Here is a 23106-nt window from a genome sequence, read left to right on the forward strand (position 1 = left end):
ATACTATGGCTTGGAGAACTGATAAAATGATACTCAATATCAACAATGCACAGAGCTACAAAAAACAGAATTTGGGATACAGCTAGATGAGTCAATTGCGTGAGGCAATGAGGCATTGCTAATGGCATACGTACGGTTTATCAAAAATGGAAGCATTTATGAAGAGATTCTCATTTCTCTTTTGTAAAAAGTTGAAACAAATATCAGTGGAGAATCAATGTATGATGAGATCAAAATGTATAATGAGGATAAAAGTATACCGATTAGGAACTTGATCTTTTCTGCAACAGATAGAGCACCATGTATGACAGGTCACCAAGTTGCTTCAGTGGCAATTATAAAAAAATGAAATCCCAAGTCTGTTTGCAATCCAGTGTGTAATTCATCATCAACATCTCGCAGCCAGAAACCTCAGCCAGTGACTTTTTTCAAGCATGACTCTTGTAATATCTGCTATCAATAAAGCTCATCCATTAAATAGCAGAATATTTTGCCAGTTATGCCAAGATAACAGTGAGGAGTTTGAATGCTTGCTTCTTCACACTAAAATGTGTTGACTGTCAAACAGCTGCGGCATACAACATTTCTTTGATCTTTTTGCCACTGTGGTTGAATTTTTGCTCAAAGTTGACACAAACTTAGGAAACAAGATCTACGTGGAGATGTGGCATACCTAGCCGATTTATAAGACAAAATGAAAATTTTAAATATGAAATTGCAAGATGAGAATTTCAATTTAATCCAGGCCAAAAGTGCAGAGTCTACTTTTATTGAAAAATTTAGAAATGTATCAGCAAAACATTGGGAGAAGAATGTTCTCACATTTTCCTTGCATGGAAAATATGGCACTGTCTTTCACAGACAGTGATTTGCAAGATTACTGCTTACATCTGCAGTTACTGAAGAATTTTCAGAATCGATTCAAGGATTTGAACGATCTGGAGACTCTGGACTGGCTAATTAATCTATTTTTTTGCAAGGTAGAAGAACAGGAAGAGAGCTTGCAGGAAGAAATTATCGAAAATCAGAATGATAAAGAAGCAAAAATGCTTTTCAAAAATGTCAGCTATTGTGATATGAGGCTATACTGTCATATGAAGTTTCTTGGTCTTTAGAGAAGAGCCAAACTGTTTTTCAGTATATTTCCGTCCTCCTACCTTGTTGAAAGAGGCTTCAATGCAGTGAACCATATACTCACAAAAAACAGAAATGGCTTGGACATTGTTACACATGGGGACTTAAGGCTCTTGCTGTCACAACTTGAACCAGATATTTCAACTCTTGCTAAAAACCATCAAGCTCAAAGACATCAAAGTGCACAGGCACTGTGTAAGTCAGGTTTAAAGACAAATAAAAATTTAAAACAGAATAATTTTTCTCATGTTAGGATATAGTAGACATGTTTTTAACCTATGGGGACGTCGTAAAGTATGCTGCGCCTAATAGGGGCATAGGCAAGTTTGACGGTGCTTTGGGGGAGTGTTGGCAAGTATAAAAGTGCTTTAGGGGGGCATTAGGCTAAAAAAGGTTGAGAAACACTAGGCTAGATGCTATTCCTATCTGGCCTCTTAGTTGTATACCAGCTGGCACATCTTGGGAATGAAGTTAATGACTTGCATTCAGTTTTTTTTATTTTAATTACAATATTAATTAAAGTAAATTGCATCACTTAATTTTGTCTTAAGTATTTAATGTCTTTAACTCTTTGTAAATGTCTTTCCATCAAACTGACTGCCTTCTGATTTCTTGTATCATCTGAATGCATTTTAGTTGTTTCAAATGTCCCTAATCATTGGAGCCATTTGAAAACAATGGAAAGATATTCTAGTGGCACAAGCCATCAGAACAATGAGGCCTGGTTCTCCATCACCTCATGCCTAATTGCAGCTCACTGGATATGTTGTGCAGTCACTGAACTGCAAAACTGATGTGCAGCTGCAGATGATATATGGTGATCCTGAGGCAGAAAGAAATACAGAATCATTAAGTCATACAGTATGGAAACAGGCCCTTCTGGCCACTACTTTCATGCTGACCATTCTACCTGTCTGTACTAATCCTATTTGTCTGCATTGGGTCGGCAGCCTATTATGCTTTGTGCAACTCTAAATTCTAAGTGCCTCTTAAATATTTGTGATTCTATCTACTTCCACCACCTTCTCTTGCAGTGGCTTCTAGACATTATCCATATCTGCTTCCTCTCCATGGATGCTGCCTGACCTGCTGAGTTTTTCCAGCACTTTGTGTATGTAGTGTGCAGATTCTCTTGTGTTTATATATTGTCCACTCTTTCTGTAATAAACATTCACCTCTGATCCCTCTAAACCAGATGTTCCAACCTGGTGTTCATGGACCCCTTGCTTAATGGTATTGGTCCATGGCAAAAAAAAAGATTATGAACCTCTGCTTTAAACCTTCTACTTTTCACTTTAAACCGATTTCTTCTTCTGTTAGATATCTCTGCCATGGGAAATACATTCTTATTATCTACTTTCCCAATTACCTTCATAATTTTATACTGTATGCCTCCCACAGTCTTATCCAATCTTTACTTATAAGTAAAGCTGTTCAACTCAGGCAAATTCCAGGTGGGCCTTCTCTGGAACCTGTTCAGCACAATCACATCCTTGTGGTATGGCAACCAGAACTACACACAATACTCCAAGTTCAACCTAACCAATGTTTTGTAAAGTTGTAATCTGATGTCTCAACTTTAATATTCTTTGCCCTGTCTAATGAAGGCAAGCATCCCATATGCCTTCTTCATTGTCCTATTCATCAGTACTGCCATTTACATTGAGCAATGGACTTATTCCTCAGGGTCTCTCCATTCAACAATACCCCTGATGGCCCTCTCATGTGTTGTGTACATCCCACCTTTACTTGACTACCCAAAACGCAGCACCTCACAATTGTCAGGATTAAATTCCATCTGTCATTGCTGTGCCCAGTTCTTGCAAGATATATATCAGCTGGAGTAATGGGCAGAGCAGTGGCAGATGGAATTTAATCATACATCATACGCAGTAAATGGTAGGGCCCTCAGGAGTATTGTTGAATCTCCTTTGCTATCTAAATATCACTTTTTTTTTGCCAGCTATAAATTTTCTAATCAGACCTCCTGTTTTCACATCCAAGTTGTTAATAAATTTAACAAATATCAAAGATCCTAGCATCAATCTTTGCAATGCCCTGCTGGCCACAGACTTCAAATCAGAAAGATGTTCCTCTGCCACCACCCTTGGCTATTATCACCAAGAAATGACCAAGTCCAGTAAGATCTGTTCCAATTGTGAGATGTTTATTTGTGAAGCCTTAAATGCTTTCATTTGGGGTTAAAAAAATGTTCCAGAATTACTATATGTGCTCAGACTAACGTGTCTTAAATCACCCATGTAAGTGTTCACATCAGGCTATGTGATGTTCTTATATATGTGCAATGGAAGTATGCCTGGTGATTATGCTATTGTATATATACTTATGAACGTTTATGTCTGTCTCTATATCCTATCTAACAAATTTAGAAATATGTTTTGAAAATATTTAAACATTAAGCAAGAGATATTCCATAGTAAGGTAAAACCATAATAATAGTTAAAGGTAAATCATCTAATGATGATAAACAGTTTAGCAATTTCAATGTTTCAATATTTTATTTTTGTGACCATACATATATCATTTCCAAAGCATTTCAGAAATTTTGTACCTTGGATCTGAAAGAGGTTTTCAAATTTGCATGTTATTTTTGTAACCTGAATCAGCAAAAAGAAAAACTAGTTTTCAAAAAAAGAGTTCCATTATTGAGTCTTATTATGAAAAAAGCCCTCTGAAAGTTGTTGTAATACCCACAGTATTTGAGGGGTGCTTTAGCCACAATTTTGTCAATACAGATAACAGAAAGTCTGCAGATGCTGGAAATTCAAGCAATGCGCACAAAGTGCTGGAGGAACTCAGCAGGCCAAGCATCATCTACGGAAAAGAGTACAGTTGATGTTTTGGGCCAAAACATGGACTGTACTCTTTTTCATAGATGCAGACCTGGCCCGCTGAGTTCCTCCAGCATTTTGTGTGTGTTGCTTTGACAGAGACAGATTCAATCAATTTTAATTATTCCAGTTTTTTAAAATATCTAAACCAATATGAGCTGATTATCTGATTATTGAATTTAACTAACAGTCATTGACAAGAAGATAATGGAAGTATGTATCAAATGGTGGAAGATCTAATCTAAGTCCTGCTATATCACTAATCTGACAGAATCTTGGAAAAGCATTTATCTGATTATTGTATACATATAGCAAAACCTTTAGTGTATTTTTTCAATGCATTTATGATGCTGCAACAAGAACTAACTGGACCTGTTATTTCCCAATTGTAGGGTTAGCTATGAACTTGTCTATGACATGATGCAAACTAGAGTAAGGCAATAATAATCATCACCACTCTTCCCTTCTGCCCATCACCCACATACACCTCTCTGGTTCTCCTTCCTTTCCCACCTTTGTCCCTTTATTCGATGTTCCACCTTCCTTTCCCATTGGATCACAATCAGGTTTTTATATGTTATGATGTGAAGTTTCTGGTGTCAGTGCAGTGCTATGTCATAAAATTAAAATAAATTACAAAATAAATAAGAATAAACAGATTTTAAATAGCGTTAGTTCCATGCATTTGTGTTCAAAAAGCAGTGATTTTTGTCTCTGATGGTTGGCGAGAAATAAGAATAGAGAGAATTCAGAAATGTGTTGTGCATTCAGTTTCAAGTATTTAGGCTTAGAGATGCCACAAATGACTGGGAGTGAAAATGAAATAATTTCACTACTTCACCAAGTTAGAAACTATGAAGATTTTGAAGGTATCGACAGTCATCTTGAATTTTATAATGAAAATAATGATCTCGTGAATGCAACTGTCCAAATAATTGTATGAAGACAGTCCATTATCTGCATTAGGTGTCTGTGCAGATTTTGTTCATTTACAGTCATTCAAAAGACTGAATGAACTATTAGGAATTAATACACAATTTTATAGTATTATAATTTATTCTGTGTTTTGTTTAAATGTATAATTTGTTGTTCAATCAAACAAAAGTTTGTCTTTTTTATATCTTTTAACTTTTTCCATGAAACTTTGGCTAATTGAGGCAGCCATTTAATTCGGCTAAATTGTACTGGTCCTGATGTGTTCCGATTAATGAAAATCCTCTATATTCCATGATCTTTGTCACTTTCACCTATCACCTTCCAACTTCTGATACTATTCACATTCTCCCCTTCCCATCTGTTCACCTCACTTCCCTTTCCCTACCCTCCTCATCTGGATCCACCCAATACCTACAAGCTTTTTCTCCACCCTTTGACTCTATCTTTTTTACCGGATATCTTCCCTCTATCTCTCAGTACAGCTGAAAAGTCTTGACCCAAAATGTTGACTGTCCATTTCCTTCCACTCATACTGCAAGACCTGTTGAACTCCTTCAGTGTTATGTGTGTTCCAGCACCTGTAATCTCTTGTGTCCCCAGGGTAATAAAATGTTTAATGTTTATTTCAGAATGGTCTCAGAGGGATCTTGAGCAGGCTGAGAGGGTGAAAGCATTTCAAGAGTATGTTGTCTTCCATGACGAAACTTCCATTGTGTGCACTAGCCGTTTAGGAAGTTGCACAGAACGGCAAGATGAGTGAGTATAACTTGGGCCATGCATGATCCAAGACTTTATTAATTCTCAGTTAAACTCTTATCTCTATTTGACTTCAGTGTTCCATCATTGTACAAATGTCTGTTGTTTTCAGACAGTCAATTTCATCTGGGTTTTTTAATTTGTGTCTCATTCTACTGAGCTACATTTTCTGCATATTGGTAGTTAATCAATGAGGTTTTGGTGAAGTTTGGAGTGGAGTGTGTGGCCTGGAGGCCTGGGAGGCCAGAGCCCATGATTGACTCCATTGACTCTCTCAGATTGATGCATCGAGCAAGGTTGAAGTTGCCAAGGACGAGTGGAGGATGGGGCGGGTGTTCGGCATCGTCTGCCTGCATTTGACTGGTCCTCCTCTCCTTCTCGCTAGCCACTGTCAGAGTCTTGGTATCTGTGTTGCAAAGATTGATCGACAAGGTGGTGGACTTCCTTTGGGGGACTTTGAAGTTCATGTTACATGTGGTTCTGGATTCCGGTTACTCCTTGTTTTTACTGTTCTTGAGCGGTTTGATCGGATTGATGCAGACTGGGGCGCTTCAGTGAAGAATGACCCTGCAGCCTGCAGTGGGCTTGCAGTGTAGCACGGATCTGAACGGAATACTACAGGATTCCTGGTTTGATGTTTGATATTCTATGTGCTGTTTGCTTGCTTTTTGCCATTGCACAATTTGTTTTTTTCTCGCCTGCTGAGTGTTTGATGTTTTGTTGAACGGATTCCACGGTGTTTCTTTGTTTCGTGGCTGCTTGCAGGAGGATGAATCTCACAGCTCTATTCTGTACACATACTTTGAAAATAAATGCACTTTGAATCTTTGAATTTGGCTGCATACTTTGCACGGAAGGGATTTATAAGCCCCCTTTCTGCTTACTGGGGTATACTGGTTATGCTCCCTCTACACCTGAGATGTCGACCATCCTTTTGCTGCTGCAGATGTTGCTTGACCTACTGAGGTAGGTTTTTTGTTTTTTTGTTTTGTTTTTTTTAACTCTCCCTGACCTTTCCTTTCAGTAGCACTGAGCAATTCTGTCATTGTGTTGGTTAATATGATCTGTAAAAATAGAGTCCAGAAATTTAATCTTAACATTTTTACTCGGAGATTTGTTGGGATCTGAGTTCTGCTCCAAAAGGTGGAGAACGTTGATTCAGTGAGTATTTTTTTTGAAAGGGAATTGGACAGGTGCTTGAGGTTGATGAGGTAGGGGTATTTATGAATATCAGGGATGTGGGCAAAGTATGATGGAAGTTTAACCTCTGATTCTTTTGTTTTTGTAGTTGTGTGGTCTTGCTCTCTCCTGCAGCATAATGCTATATTTGTAATATTACCTATCATCGGTTAGTTGTTATTTGATGGCAGCATCTGAGAGAATGGGAAAATAAAATATGAGAACAGGAGAATAGTAAGGTGTTTGATAAGGTTTCATTCAGAAAGTCAGGAGGAATGAGATCCAGGGAAACTTGACCATGTAGATTGAGAATTGGCTTGCCCATTGAAGGCAGAATGTGGTTGTAGATGGAATGTATTCTGCCTAGAGTCGGTGACGGGTGATGTTCCACAGAGATCATTTCTGGGATTCCTGCTCTTTGTGATTTTTTTTATAAATGACTTGAATGAGGAAGTGAAATGGTGGGTTATTAAGTTTTCAAATGGTGGAGTTTAGATAGTGTCGAGGTTTGCCTTAGGCAGCAACATGACACTGACAGAATGCAGAGCTGGGCTGAGAAGTCACAGATGGAGTTCAACCTAGAAAACTGAAATGATTCACATTTGAAGGCAGAATACAGAGTTAATGGCAAGATTCTTAGGAGTGTGGAGGAAGAGTTGGGTCTTGGGGTCCACATCCATAGTTGTCACTCAAGTTGATAGAGTTGCTAAGAAAGCACATGCTGTGCTGACCTTCATTAGTCGGAGTATTGAGTTTAAGAGCTGCAAGGTAATGTTGCAGCTCTATAAACTGGCAATATAGTGTTCAATTGTGAGGTTGCCTCATTATAGGAAAGATGTGGAAGCTTTAGAGAGGGTGCAGAGGAGATTTACCAGGATTTTGTCTGGGTTAGAGAGTATATCTTATGAAGATAGGTTGAGCGAGCTCGGGCTTTCCTCTTTAGAACAAAGGAGGATGCGAGGTGACTTGATTGAGGTGCACAAGATGACAAGAGGCATTGATTGTGAACAGCCAGAGACTTTTTTTCAGGACAGAAACGGCTAATATAAGGAGGCATAATTTTAAGGTGATTGTAGAAAAGTGCAGGGCGTATGTAAGTTTTTCTTTAATGCAGAGAGTGGTGGGTGAGTGGAATGAGCTGCTAGAGGTGATAGTAGAAGCAAATACATTAGGGGCACGTAAGAAACATGGATGACAGAAAAACAGAGGGCTATGTAGGAGGGAAGGATTAGATCAATCTTAGAGTAAATTAAAAGGTTGGCTCAATATTGTGGCTGAAGAGCTTGCACTGTATTGTAATGTTCTAATCTCTGAAGTATTTCTAGTTGTACCCATTTTCATGAAGGGGTTTGCCAAATAAGTTGCATTACTTGAAATATTACCTATTAGTGAATTTTGAATACATACTGCAAAACAATGAGCTTCTAGTGTTTTGTACACTGAGTTTCGAAATATTGGGTTTAACATCGACCTGAACTTTGACCCACAGATTACTGAGTAGAGATTCACCTTCTGGCACTTTGAAAGCTGTCATCAGGGAGCATACTAACAGAAAGCAGGAAAAGCAACAGTATCTGGAGGTAACTATGTTTTGGGTGATGAAGGTGTGGGGTGGGGAAATCACTGTAATAAATTTATTATAAAATGATTACTATAAAATAGTAATATTAAATCAAATGTATAATGGTGCAAGATGTAGCAAAATTGTTCAAATTAAAAATCTAATCTGAGGATAATAACCCAAGTTTTTTAAAAATCTCCCTATATAACTAAAGTTCTTCATTCCTGGAAAAAAGTTCTATTTGACCTCTTCTGCAGCCTCGAAGTCATCACATCTTTCCCAAAGAGTGAAATGCAGAATTGGACAAAATACTCCAATTGTACTTAAACCAGTATTTCATAACAATTAACCATGGCATGTGGGTGGCTTATAAAACAAGGAAGGAGCTGGACTGAGGTGAATTGTGCATGGCATGAATTTCATGTTGTTTAGCAAAACCTTTGGAGAAGTTTTCCTCAAAATCATGGGCAAGTAAAGTCTACAATGTAGGCGAAGACACAGATTTAGTGAAAACGGTTTCTCTTGCTGTATTTTTTTCTGTATTCCCATCTGGTTTGATTGCCTGAAATTGAGGGTCTAATCCCTGGATCAACTTTTACTAGCATTTATGTTGTTTTTATTAAATTGGTTGATTTCACCTGGCGCATTATTATTTGATCTCAATCCAGCCAAGTAGTGTTCAATATCTCTTACTGAAAATGCCCAAATGTATGTAATCAATGTTATAGATTCATTCCTTTTTTAAATCATCATTCAGGAGTCTGAGATGTAAGACTTAATGCCAACATGCTTCAAATTGCTGAAAAACCCATATCACTTCCTACACATTCTCTAAGATACAGCTCATATTGTCTCAGCTCAGTTACGGAAGGGTCATATTGGGAGGTTTCACTGAACTGTTGGTGCTCCTGTAATTGAAAGCATCATAAGTCAGTGCCTTATGAACATAAAGAGGCGAAGTCTGTTGCATAGAATTTACAGTATGGAAAGAAGTAAGAGGCCCATGCCATCATTTATGTTCCACTGATTTAAATGTAAGTGTTTGAATTTACTTCATCCTTACTTCCTATAATGCTTGGATTAGAGATTTGCACCATGCATAAAGTGAATCTAAAAATTGTATAAAGAAAAACTAATTGAATACAACACACTTTAAAATATTAGTTCAGTCCACATTGACCTTGGCTTTTAACAATAAATCTAAATTCTGCTGACTGAGCCAAGTGATAGGTGTTTATACAGGGGAACATTCAAATCTATGTACTAGACAAGTGAAAGTAACTGATATGGACTTCTTAGCTTTAAGCCTGTCAGCTGATAGCCTTTTGTTTCAGACGCTCAGTTGACAAAAGATTAACAGTGAAGCTGTTAGACTGATCTAGAAGATGCTCAGTTTAAATGTTCTGCCATAAGTAGAATTCCAGCTAGGCAGTAAGTCTTGAAGTATACAGAATTATCTGCTAAAGAATACCTGTGACATGTACAGTGAATGTGGAAACTAATACAATTGTAAAGGGTCTATGCACAGTGGCCACTTTATTAGGGGTGTTTAACTAATAATTTAAAAAGAGAGCAAAAATAGTGAGGTAGTGTTCATGGATTCATTGACCATACAGTAATCTAATTGTAGAGGGGGAAAAGCTGTTCCTAAAATGTTGAGGGTGTGTCTCAAGGTTCATGTGCTACCTCCATGATGGTAGTAATGAGAAAAGGTCATGTCATGGATGGTGGGTGTCCTAAATAGTGGGTGCCAACTTCTCATTGCCTTTTGAAGATATCCTTAACGGTGGGGAATTTAATACCTAGAGTGGAGGTGGCTGAATTTACAACCCTCTGCAGCTCTGCATAGGTGAGGCCCTCTGGGACTGGGAAAATGCCACATTAGGAACACGCAAAGGAGAATTTGATAGATTGTCTACTCGGCTTATCAAGTTCAAAGTAAATTTATATCAAAGTACTTACACTCAGTGGTCACGTTATTAGATACCTCCTGTATCTTATAAAGTGGACACTCAGTGTAGAATACATTGTTGCTAGAAAGCAATTTGGAGAAAGCAATTGAAAATTGATTGTTTTAGTGTGTGTTTTATTCCTCAGAATAAAGCATACATGACAGCTACTACTTACATTTTGTTATTTCTGGGCCTGAGTCACTTTTGCACCTTTAAGCTAATTTAAATGCTGTACAGTGTGATATCAGTCCATGTGCAATGTTTCTTATAACATTGCAAGGGCCCTTGAGTTGCATGATTCTGGGAACAACAGTCTATAGATTTTGTTATCAAAGTGTATATTAAGCCTTCAAATTTGTTCACTATATCCATCTCCTTCACATGTCACTCCTTGAGTTAAAAAGTAATTGGTTCAGTCGTATTTTATAGAGCACTACACTATAATTCTTGATGATCTTAACATAGAAACATAGAAAACAGGTGCAGGAGTAGGCCATTCGGCCCTTCGAGCCTGCACCGCCATTCAGTATGATAATGGCTGATCATCCAACTCAGAACCCTGTACTTGCTTTCTCTCCATACCCCCGATCCCTTTAGCCACAAGGGCCATATCTAACTTCCTCTCAAAATATAGCCAATGAACCGGCCTCAACTGTTTCCTGTGGCAGAGAATTCCACAGATTCACCACTCTCTGTGTGAAGAAGTTTTTCCTCATCTTGCTCCTAAAAGGCTTCTCCTTTATCCTTAAACTGTGACCCCTTGTTCTGGACTTCCCCAACATCAGAAACAATCTTCCTCCATCTAGCCTGTCCAATCCCTTTAGAATTTTATACGTTTCAATAAGATCCCCCCTCAATCTTCTAAATTCCAGCGAGTATAAGCCTATATAAGTATAAGTCGATCCAGTCTTCCTTCATATGAAAGTCCTGCCATCCCAGGAATCAATCTGGTGAACCTTCTTTGTACTCCCTCTATGGCAAGAATGTCTTTCCTCAGATTAGGGGACCAAAACTGCACACAATATTCTAGGTGCAGTCTCACCAAGGCCTTGTACAACTGCAGTAGAACCTCCCTGCTCCTGTACTCAAATTCTTTTGCTATGAATGCCAACATACCATTTGCCTTTTTCACCGCCTGCTGTACCTGCATCCCCACTTTCAATGACTGGTGTACAATGACACCCAGGTCTCGTTGCACCTCGCCTTTCTCTAATCGGCCACCATTCAGATAATAATCTGTTTTCCTGTTCTTGCAACCAAAGTGGATAACCTCACATTTATCCACATTAAATTGCATCTGCCATGAATTTGCCCACTCATCTAACCTATCCAAGTCACCCTGCATCCTCTTAGCATCCTCCTCACAGCTAACACCACTGCCCAGCTTTGTGTCATCCGCAAACTTGGAGATGCTGCATTTAATTCCCCCGTCTAAATCATTAATATATATTGTAAACAACTGGGGTCCCAGCACTGAGCCTTGCGGTACCCCACTAGTCACTGCCTGCCATTCTGAAAAGGTCCCGTTTACTCCCACTTTTTGCTTCCTGTCTGCCAACCAATTCTCTATCCACATCAATACCATACCCCCAATACCGTGTGCTTTAAGTTTGCACACTAATCTCCTGTGTGGGACCTTGTCAAAAGCCTTTTGAAAATCCAAATATACCACATCCACTGGCTCTCCCCTATCCACTCTACTAGTTACATCTTCAAAAAATTCTATAAGATTCGTCAGACATGATTTTCCTTTCACAAATCCATGCTGACTTTGTCCAATGTTTTCACCGCTTTCCAAATGTGCTGTTATCACATCTTTGATAACTGACTCTTAGCATTTTCCCCACCACCGATGTCAGGCTAACCGGTCTATAATTCCCCGGTTTTTCTCTCCCTCCTTTTTTAAAAAGTGGGCTTATGTTAGCCACCCTCCAACCCTCAGGAACTAATCCAGAATCTAAGGAGTTTTGAAAAATTATCACTAATGCATCCACTGTTTCTTGGGCTACTTCCTTAAGCACTCTGGGATGCAGACCATCTGGCCCTGGGAATTTATCTGCCTTTAATCCCTTCAATTTACCTAACACCACTTCCCTACTAACATGTATTTCCCTCCATTCCTCCATCTCACTAGACCCTCGGTCCCCTACTATTTCCGGAAGATTAATTACGTCCTCCTTAGTGAAGACAGAACCAAAGTAGTTGTTCAATTGGTCTGCCATGTCCTTGTTCCCCATGATCAATTCACCTGTTTCTGACTGTAAAGGACCTACATTTGTCTTAACCAATCTTTTTCTTTTCACATATCTATAAAAGCTTTTACGGTCAGTTTTTATGTTTCCTGCCAGCTTTCTCTCATAATCTTTTTTCCCTTTCCTAATTAAGCCCTTTGTCCTCCTCTGCTGGACTCTGAATTTCTCCCAGTCCTCAGGTGTGCCGCTTTTTCTGGCTAATTTGTATGTTTTTTCTTTGGACTTGACACTATCCCTAATTTCCCTTGTCAGCCACGGGTGCACTACCTTCCCTGGTTTATTCTTTTGCCAAACTGGAATGAACAATTGTTGTAGTTCATCCATGCGATCTTTAAATGCTTGCCATTGCATATCCACCGTCAACCCTTTAAGTATCATTTGCCAGTCTATCTTAGCTAATTCACATCTCATACCTTCAAAGTTACCCTCTTTAAGTTCAGAACCTTTGTTTCTGAATTAACTATGTCACTCTCCATCTTAATGAAGAATTCCACCATATTATGGTCACTCTTGCCCAAGGGGCCTCGCACAACAAGATTGCTAACTAACCCTTCCTCATTGCTCAATACCCAGTCATAATGGCCTGCTGTCTAGTTGGTTCCTCGACATGTTGGTTCAGAAAACCATCCCACATACATTCCAAGAAATCCTCTTCCTCAGCACCCTTACGAATTTGGTTCACCCAATCTATATGTAGGTTGAAGTCACCCATTATAATTACTGTTCCTTTATTGCACGCATTTTTAATTTCCTGTTTAATGCCATCCCCAACCTCACTACTACTGTTAGGTAGCCTGTACACAACTCCCACCAGCGTTTTCTGCCCCTTAGTGTTATGCAGCTCTACCCATATCGATTCCACATCCTCCAGGCTAATGTCCTTCCTTTCTATTGCATTAATCTCCTCTCTAACCAGCAATGCTACCCCACCTCCTTTTCTTTCCTGTCTATCCCTCCTGAATATTGAATATCTCTGGATGTTGAGCTCCCATCCTTGGTCACCCTGGAGCCATGTCTCTGTGATCCCAACTATGTCATATTCATTAATAACTATCTGCACATTCAATTCATCCACCTTGTTATGAATGCTCCTCGCATTGACACACAAAGCCTTCAGGGTTGTTTTTACAACACTCTTAGCCCTTATACAATTATGTTGAAAAGTGGCCCTTTTTGATTTTTGCCCTGGATTTGCCTGCCTGCCACTTTTACTTTTCACCTTACTACTTTTTGCTTCTACCTTCATTTTTCACCCCTCTGTCTCTCTGCACTTGTTCCCATCCCCCTGCCACATTAGTTTAAATCCTCCTGAACAGCAGTAGCAAACGCTCCCCCTAGGTCATTGGTTCCAGTCCAGCCCAGATGCAGACCGTCCTGTTTGTGCCGGTCCCACCTCCCCCAGAACTGGTTCCAATGCCCCAGAAATTTGAATCCCTTCCCCTTGCACCATTTTTCAAGCCGCGTATTCATCTGAAATATCCTCCTATTTCTACTCTGACTAGCACGTGGCACTGGTAGTAATCCGGAGATTATTACCTTTGTGGTCCTACTTTTTAGTTTATCTCCTAACTCCCTAAATTCACCATGTAGGACCTCATCCTGTGTAACCCCCTGGGTCGCCTCAGGCTCGCTCAGCTCGTTCTCGTCTAGGGGGAGCAGCCTTCGGCCCCGCCAAACTGGGTAATCAGGTTGTGTGGATGCTGTGTGATGTCCTCGCCTCGCCAAAGAACAAACAGGACACCATATGCGATTAAATGATTACAATTTATAAAGATTACTATAACTAAGTAATTAATAATGATACAGTATACATGAAGGAAAAGAAAATAAAGAAAAGGTGCCAAACTTATCAAAGTCCAAACCATTTCGTGCACAACCGTTGGAGCTCAATTACTGAAGTCTTCTGGCTACCATTCAATCCCCTCCGAACTCCTCGACTCGCAGCTCAGGACCACCCGAAGTGGTCAACCAAGCACATCTATCTTCGTCTCCTCTCCTCGGGGTACCTCCTGGTCTTGGACCCCCGCTTGGGGTCCGTTCCTTGCCCAGGTTACAGTACCCTGTCCTCTCTCTTTCAGTCCCTCGCACCAATCTCCCCAAAAGCCCACCAACAATAGTTTACAGACTCAGAAGAAAGCACAACATTAATCCCAACTGGTTTACAAAGGAATACAATTCTCGTTACCAGTAAATTTTAACCCAAACAAGCTTCCAGCACTCTCTCGCAACAAAGAAGCATTCCTACTTGCAACAAAACAAAGAAGCCATTTTGATTAACATACGCAGTAACAAAGAAAAAGAAGAAACCCCCCTTTACACCCGTTTTTTACCTATATCGTTAGTACCTATGCGCACCACGACCACTGGCTGTTCACCCTCCCACTCCAGAATGTCCTGCAGCCGCTCAGAGACATCCTTGACCCTTGCACCAGGGAGGCAACATACCATCCTGGAGTCATGTTTGCGGCTGCAGAAACGCCTATCTATTCCCCTTACAATCGAATCCCCTATCACTATAGCTCTCCTACTCCTTTTCCTTCCCTCCTGTGCTGCAGAGCCACCCATGTTGCCATGAACTCGGCTGCTGCTGCCTTCCCCTGATGAGACATCTCTCCCAACAGTATCCAAAACAGTATATCTGTTTAGGAGGGAGATGACCTCAGGGGACTCCTACACTACCTGCCTACTGCTACGCTGTCTAGTGGCCACCCCTTCCCTTTCTGCCTGTGTAGCCTTTACCTGCAGTGTGGCCAACTCACTGAACGTGCTATTCACGACTTTCTCAGCATAGCGGATGCTCCAGTATGAATCCAATGGCAGCTCCAGACGCTCAATGCGGTCTGCCAGAAGCTGCAGCTGGACACACTTCCTGCACACATAGTTGTCAGGGACACTGGAAGTATCCCTGATTTCCCACATGCTGCAGGATGAACAAACCATGGGGCGGATCTCAGCTGACATGACCTACCCAATACGTTGCCTCAACTTTTGAAACATTCTCCTTTTAAAGGAACTTACCTGGTCTTATCTCACTTGGAGTGAAGCTCGTCCTCAGCCTCTGCTCGTCGAAGCCTCTCAAGCCAAAGTCTTCCTTCTCTGTCTCCCTCTACTCTGTCGCCCACTACAACGCTGCCCACTCAGTCTAACTGCTCTCTTTAAATACTCCCGCTGCCTCACGGTCCGACTTACACGCGCTTGCGCAGTTGTGCCCCCGTTAAACTGCCGAATCTTGCATTGCAACATTCAGTGAATTCTACACTGCTGTGATATAAATAGAATAACAAACTGCAACCTCATATTTTTTTCCTTCAAGTTGGATGTTACAGGTTGTATAGCAAATAGCACTGTTAGAAAGGAAGGGAGAATTCTTGTGTTGTACGCAGACTTTATCCTTCAACTAATACTACAAAATAGATTATCTAGTTACTTCTAATGATACAACTATTATTACAAGTATAGAATTACTTCATTTTGTGCAGTGGATGTCAGCTATCAGTTTTATGAGCAATTTAATTTAACTGTGGATTGCTTTTTAGATATGGAGCAAAACCTCCAAGGAGAAGAGCATAAACCTGACTGCACTTGACAAGCATGGCAAAGTGTATGAAGATGGTATTAAACAGTTTGTAGCAAATCTCACATCTCAGTCATTTACTCTGGATCAGTTTAGATTTTTTATGATTGCTAGTTACATACGTAGCCCTCAGGTTCTGTTGGCTGTTTGAGTCTAGGGAAGACCATCTGTGGCTCTGCCAAATGGGTGAGATTGAGATGCGAGTCCACCCCGAAACCTTCCCCCCCAGTTTGTGTGGATGTTACCCTGTAATAAATCACTACCACAAACCAACAGACAGTACACCGCATACAATTAAATGACTTAGCTTTGTAATTCTTAATTTGACAACAGGGTTAGTGAAGAAAAAGCAAAAAAAGTAAAGGGCCCATTTTATGAAACAGCTGAATGTGCACAAGTTGGAGCTCACTGTTTCCCCTTCACCGATCCTTCTTCGATCTCCCCAGCCTTCATTGAGTCACGGCTCTGCTCTGGCATCTTCTTTCTTTATCTCCCGCCCAACAAATACCCGGATCACCCTGTTGTCAGGCACACGGCACGAAAACACCCTCCCGTCATTGGACAGCTCACATTCCAAAACACCCGTTATCTCTAACCATAACCCAAACGCTGTTTCTACAGAAAGACCATTACATCAGCAGTGAAACATTTCCCAGAGTGTTACATATAGGTTATTGAATTTTTTAGTTTTATATCTTGTGAAATATTTTATTTGTGTAACTAATTAATGCAATCAAATGTAGGCACATTACATAAGAAATTCTACCATATGCAGTATTACAAATTATTATATTGATGTTTTTTAGTGATGTTTCCAACAATTGTTATTAGATGTCTTCGATGCCTGTTTAATAGTTATTTTTTTCAATTGTCTAGAGCTCCCACCTTTAAAAATGTGTAATTAAAATGATTTTTTGAAAAAATAGATTGTAAATCTGATGTGCTCAAACTTCTGTTACAAGGATGAATCAATATCTGTTTTTCCCTTTGCCCTCTCCATCAGACCAGTTTGGCTGCCTGGAATGGTCTTACTCTGAAACTTGCATCTTGTACATCGCTGAAAAGAAAAGACCCAAGGTTGAATCCTTCTTCCAGTCTAAACCAGAGCTCAGTGTAAATGAGGATGTTGAAGACAACAGTGCTAAAAGTGACCCAAAATCTGAGAAAGTACAGTATTATTACTTGCTCATAAAAATACACCACTTTTTTGTATTCCCTAGACTGTCACTGAAAAGCCCCAAGAGATAAATGAAAGCTTTGTTACCTGAATAGCTTTAGTCTCTTATTCAACAACTGCATGAAGCTCCTTCAGCTTTCTATTTGATTATTAGAAATACACTTAAACTGTCGGTATGAATAATAGGATAGTTTTGTTTTTTAGTAATATCTTAGTATCTAGCAAGAAATTACAGAAAATGTACTTACATTCAGCACATGGGAGATGGGAGGGTGTGAGCTAAAGTATTAGATACATGTTGAAATAAATTGTTCTGAGTCCGAATATGTTAAGTGTGCATCCTTTATTGAAATTCTAAATTCATGGCAGTTTTCCGTTGCAGATATTTAAAAATCACACTTCTCTTTGAAATGGCAAATACTGCCTGAAAGACCACAGAAAGCAAATGTATTATTTCAAAGAAAGAATTAATGTATTAGTTCAAAGTTCCATCATTTAATGCAACCTTTGTGTCTTTTTCTCCTGCCTGACTTCCAGAGTGTTTCAAGCATTTTCTGTTCTTATTTCAGATTTTCAGCATCTGCCAGTTTATTTTTTGTTTTGATCTTACATTTTCAGAAACCTGACAGTTGTTTGTTAAATGGCCATACAACATAGATTACAGTCCTTGAAAGGGTCGTACCGATGTCAATCAACACACTGCAGCAAATATGTATACTTGCTAAATCAATGGAGAGAATACCAACACCAGGGAATATGCTTCATAATTCTCCAGGAGAAATATATTGGAAGTTATGGAAAGAATAGATCTGTGGTAGGAAAGACTCCTCCAAACCTGACATTGTGAGTTATTGAATAGTGGCAGATGCACTCAAATGAATGAGATATAAACAGAAAATGATAATAACACTTATTATTAGGTCAGGCAACATCTATGGAAAGAATAACAGAATTAATGTTTCAAAGCAACGGCCTTTACCTCAGCTGCTGCTCGACCTGCTGAGTGTTTACACCATTTGCTGTTCTAAGTTCAGTTTTCTAATATCTACAGGTTTTTAAAATTTGTAATTTACTATTGAGGTTGATGTGTGCACCTTCAGAGTTTTCCACAGAAAATTGCAGCCATTGTGAAATGTAATAGAGCAAACTGTACAATAAACACATGGCCTGATAGAGGGAGTGATGAATAATTGTACCTGAAAACAGTATGGCAGAGCAATATTTTCCAGTAGATCCACTTGGGATTTAGTACATGGCAAAGCACAAAACAGCAAGACAAGGACTGCCGCAAGCACCCTTAAAATGTTATCAATGTTATCATTCTACTTAACTGGGAACTTCTGGTTCAATATCTGGCACTGTGCTAATCATCTCAGAATACGATGCAGCCTCCATTTTGTCAAAAGTTAACTTCATTGGACCCTGTAAAATATAAGAGAGCGTCCTTATCTGAGTGCATGTTAAAACTTAGATATGCCATATTTTCAAATTAACTATTTTCTTGTACTATGTATTTTCCCCTGCAGAGTAGTCAGTTTGAATATTGGGAGGACTGGGGTGAAGGATTGGCAAACAAGAGTACTCCAGTCCTCTGTGTCTTAAACATCCGGAGTGGAAACATCTCAGTACGGGATGAGGTGCCTGAGCATATTTCTCCTGGAGAGGTTGGTATAATTCTTTAGTTATTCACATTTCCCTTTTTATAATTGTGTTCCTGGTGCTAACATCACAAAATAGACTTAGGATGGCAGCACATTATGGCCTCAAATGTATATTTATAAGGTATGGTTTCAGATATTTTCTGATTTTGGCCAAATAGACACCGGGACTCCAAAGTCGAAGTTTAAATTCTGAATCACCCAATCGGCAAGATTAAAATGGAAGACATTGGTGACCCAGAATTTGTCTTAGTACACTGCAATTTTAGCTGTATTTCAGCAATATTGATGTACGTTTACATCTTGCCCTCTCATTAAATGACAGGAAGGATTGAAAGAGAAAGTAATATAATGGAATTAAAATAACATCCTTATTTTCTGTAATAATCTCTATGTTTTTTTCTTCTTGATGGAAATGGCGTAATATTGTGCTGTGCATGTCCAGGAGCAATGCCAAATGTTGCCTTTGAACCAGATGGTTTACTACTCGATGGTCTTGCAACTGTATAATAAATGCAAAATACTGCACAACTTAAATTCATTTGTTTATTTGTTATTTTGAATGTGGTCAGTCAAGGTTTAATGTCTAGTCATCCCTGTGGTGGCATTTTCTGTTTTCAGAAAGATACATGTTCCAGTGATATAAATTGTATCCATAGTTAGCAGTGTCTCTGGGGCACAGTCTTTGTGTATCTTGTGTTCGTTTTATCTATGGCTTTCGAGTAGCGAAGCCAGCATTTATTGCCCATTTCTTGTAGGCGTTCAGTGTCTGGAATTTGTCTAGTAGACCTGTGGGCTTCAGCCTGCCTGTGAGCAGACAACATATTTCTTTAATTACAGAACAAAATAGCAAGGAGGGATAAGTGGGAGGTACAGTGATGGAAAGATACTGGTTAGGGTAGTGACTCACACAATTTCCTCACATTATAATTCTATAATGCACATAAACAGAATGATTTTCCCTAACAGTGTATTTCATGATGGGCTAACTGTGAAATTGTCAGCAGTATTAATCATACTGATTATTATAACCTTAATCATATCAAAAGATTTTGTGTAAAAATGGTTTCAAATCAAAACCTGATTTATAGGTTCTTGAAAGATTTTGCATTCATATAAAGGCTTGAATAGAAAATTGATTTAAAAATCACTTATGATATTTGTTTTAAGTTTGAATGAAGTTTTGCATCTGGATCACAAATTTTTCCCAAAGTAGAAACATAATTCTACCACGCCCAAACTATGCATTTGTTCAAAGTAGACAAGAAGAACTAGATGCTGAAAAATAGCTTTGCTATTAAACCTATTTAGTTTTTATAGCCAGAGGAGACTAACAGTATATGAATTAAAATCTCTTCCAAAGAGCTAGGCTCCTACATTTTGCACAAGTGTACAGAACTTCAGGAAATTGTCATCAAAATTTAATTGTCTTTGTAGCTACTAATAATCAAAGAGATTCTACAGATGCTGCAACTCCACAGCAACACACTCAAAATGCTTGAGGTGCTAAGCAGGTCAGACAGCATCTTTGAAAATGAATAAATAGTCGACGTTTCGGGCTGAGCCTGAAACATTGACTGTTTATTCATTTTGTAGCTACTAAGCTTATTTTCAAATTCGAAGTTTCCATATTGATCTTTCTCTGTGGCAAAATATTTGGGAGTCTTAAGTAAGCCTACCTGATCCTATGTATTTCAGGCAATCTGGGCTCCTAAGGATGCTGGAGTTATCTTTGTTGGCCGTTGTCACGTGCCTTGGCGATTGGGTCTCAAATACTGCACCAATCGGAAGTAAGTAATTGAGTATTGATGTTGGTTTAGTATTGTGACATATATTGAGATACAGTGAAAATATTTTGTTTTTTGTGCCATTTAGATGAATGATTCCATATATATTTACACTGAAGTAGTGAAAAACAGGATGCAGAACATAGTGTGGCACTTACAGAGTAAGTGCTGTACGGATAGACAAGTAAAGAAAAGTAAAGGTTGATTGAAAGATCAGTATTTCATCATTTAGAGCATCAGAGGTCCATTCAAGAATCTGATAACTTTGTAATCGAAGCTGTGCTTCAGACTAATGGTTCGTGCTATCAGAACTTTGTAGTTTTTGCTTGAGGGGAGAGGGGTGAAGAGAGAATAACAGGGATAGGAGGCATAATAATTATGTTAGCTGCTTTTCCATGGCAGTGGGAAGAGTAAACCAGATCAGTGAAGGGAAGGTTAGTTTGTCTGATGGACTGGGTTGCATTTACAAAAGCATTTGCCTTACCAAGCTATGTGATACATCAGGATAGGATGTTTTCTATGGTGCATCTATTACAATTGACAAAAATAATATTACTAATGTAATACACATAAAAATAACCTTGATGGTTGCTTTGATATTGTGGAGTCAGGATGCCCTATAGCATCTACTGTTAATGAAGTACGTTTATGGTACAATTACAATTGTAAAGTATGTAGGAACCAATTTGCACATAACTTTGCATCCTCAAGGATAACTTGCATTTTTAGAAATAATAGCATGAGACTGTATGCATACTGTATACCTGAAAGAGTAGATTGATCCTCTGTTAAATGATCCATCAAAAGGACTGCACCATTATTAATCAGCAGATTCTTAATATCCAACAATAATATTTGTTATCATTTTTGTGCTGCTTAAGTTGGATTCCATTTTGGATAACTTCATTTTAAAATTTTGAGATGTGACCACAGAGACGCAATGTACTGGACTTTCACAGGGCTCTAAATGAGATTTTTATTGATTGTATCATTAGATTTGCTATTTTCTCTGGTTTCCTGTGGTTTTGTTTCTACTGCAGATCAGCTCTGTACTGTGTGGACTTAGCAAGGAATGAATGTTGTAAGTGATTTTTTCACTAGTTCACATTTTATATACAGTTGACCACAACGCGCTTTTCAATTTTTATACAATTACCTGATTGAAAAGGAGGATGCCAGATACTATTAGCCACAGTCCCATGTACCCAGTCATCACATTTTAATATTTTTCTAGGCATGTGTTAATTTACATTAATTAGTATGGATTAATTTACATGGAATTAATTTATTCCATTAATTTACATGGAAGCACTAATCAGACCCTGTTTAACCAAGATGCCACCTTGTTTCAGTACAACTCACATCTATGTACTTAATATATTGACTTGATTTACAATTTTGATGGTCAGCGGTCCGTCTACTTCAAGGTATGTGTAAATTTCCATGAAGTTCACTTTCAGGAATGGGTTTTTTTGATTTTACTCAAATGTTGGAACATTTTTTGCACTTCCTTGTGTAAAGTGACCCTGCACCTCCACAATTATCTGAAGACATTTATTCCTGACAATTATGTTTTTTTTTGATACTGTGTTATCATTTTGCTTACTGAAGTATTGTGAAATTGATATTCTGTACCCTTTCACAGTGCAGATTTCTTCTGGAATAAATACTGTACATTCTCCACGCCTTAGTCCTGACCAGCACCATCTTATTTATCTGGAAGGTGGCAACATTAAGACTCATCATCAGTGCTACAGCCTGTCCTTGGTTAGTAATTTCCCCAGTCTATTTAATTTCCTCTTAGAAGTTTGTGAATGGAAGTTGCGAATGAGGAAAGGTTTTAGGTATGCTTTTCAAATGTCAGTTACAAAGTGAACATTTAGCATTACTGCTTAAAAAGTGGGACCTTACAAACATAACGTATTACATGTACATATTATCAGCAACCGTGCATTTTTTTACAGATCAATTCAGCCATCATCGTTAGAATGTTCAATGCTTCCAGTGCCTTTCTATTTTCCTTTCACATTGGCTTTGTGATAACGATAATTTTTTAAAAATGCATCTTAAAATAAGTAGTCTGCAAGGTATGAAAATGTTCCAGACCTTTCATTGAAAGAAATAAAATTAATTCTTGATTCAAGTAAAAAATATTTGAGAGGCTTCACCAAAAAGAAGTGCAAAGAGGTACCATGGCAACTGTTGACCCATGCTTGCCCTCTCTCCCTGCCATTCCCCCGTTGCATCCAGTTGAATTTAATGGGAAGGTTATCTCTACATTGGATCCA

The 23106-nt window shown here is 38.8% G+C and overlaps 1 protein-coding gene across 1 annotated transcript in view; it reads left to right on the plus strand.

Annotated features, from left to right (window-relative positions):
* Nucleotides 1-23106, plus strand: part of LOC140741902 (acylamino-acid-releasing enzyme-like) — a 66163-nt gene that overhangs the window by 8947 nt on the left and 34110 nt on the right. Inside the window, exons 3-10 of the mRNA XM_073072442.1 lie at nt 5552-5678; nt 8347-8437; nt 16159-16234; nt 17200-17363; nt 18900-19037; nt 20730-20821; nt 21859-21899; nt 22464-22585. Coding sequence (XP_072928543.1) covers nt 5552-5678; nt 8347-8437; nt 16159-16234; nt 17200-17363; nt 18900-19037; nt 20730-20821; nt 21859-21899; nt 22464-22585 — 851 coding nt within the window. The remainder of the gene's footprint in view (nt 1-5551; nt 5679-8346; nt 8438-16158; nt 16235-17199; nt 17364-18899; nt 19038-20729; nt 20822-21858; nt 21900-22463; nt 22586-23106) is intronic.

This window comes from Hemitrygon akajei, chromosome 19, assembly GCF_048418815.1.
Source record: "Hemitrygon akajei chromosome 19, sHemAka1.3, whole genome shotgun sequence".
Taxonomy (NCBI): domain Eukaryota; kingdom Metazoa; phylum Chordata; class Chondrichthyes; order Myliobatiformes; family Dasyatidae; genus Hemitrygon; species Hemitrygon akajei.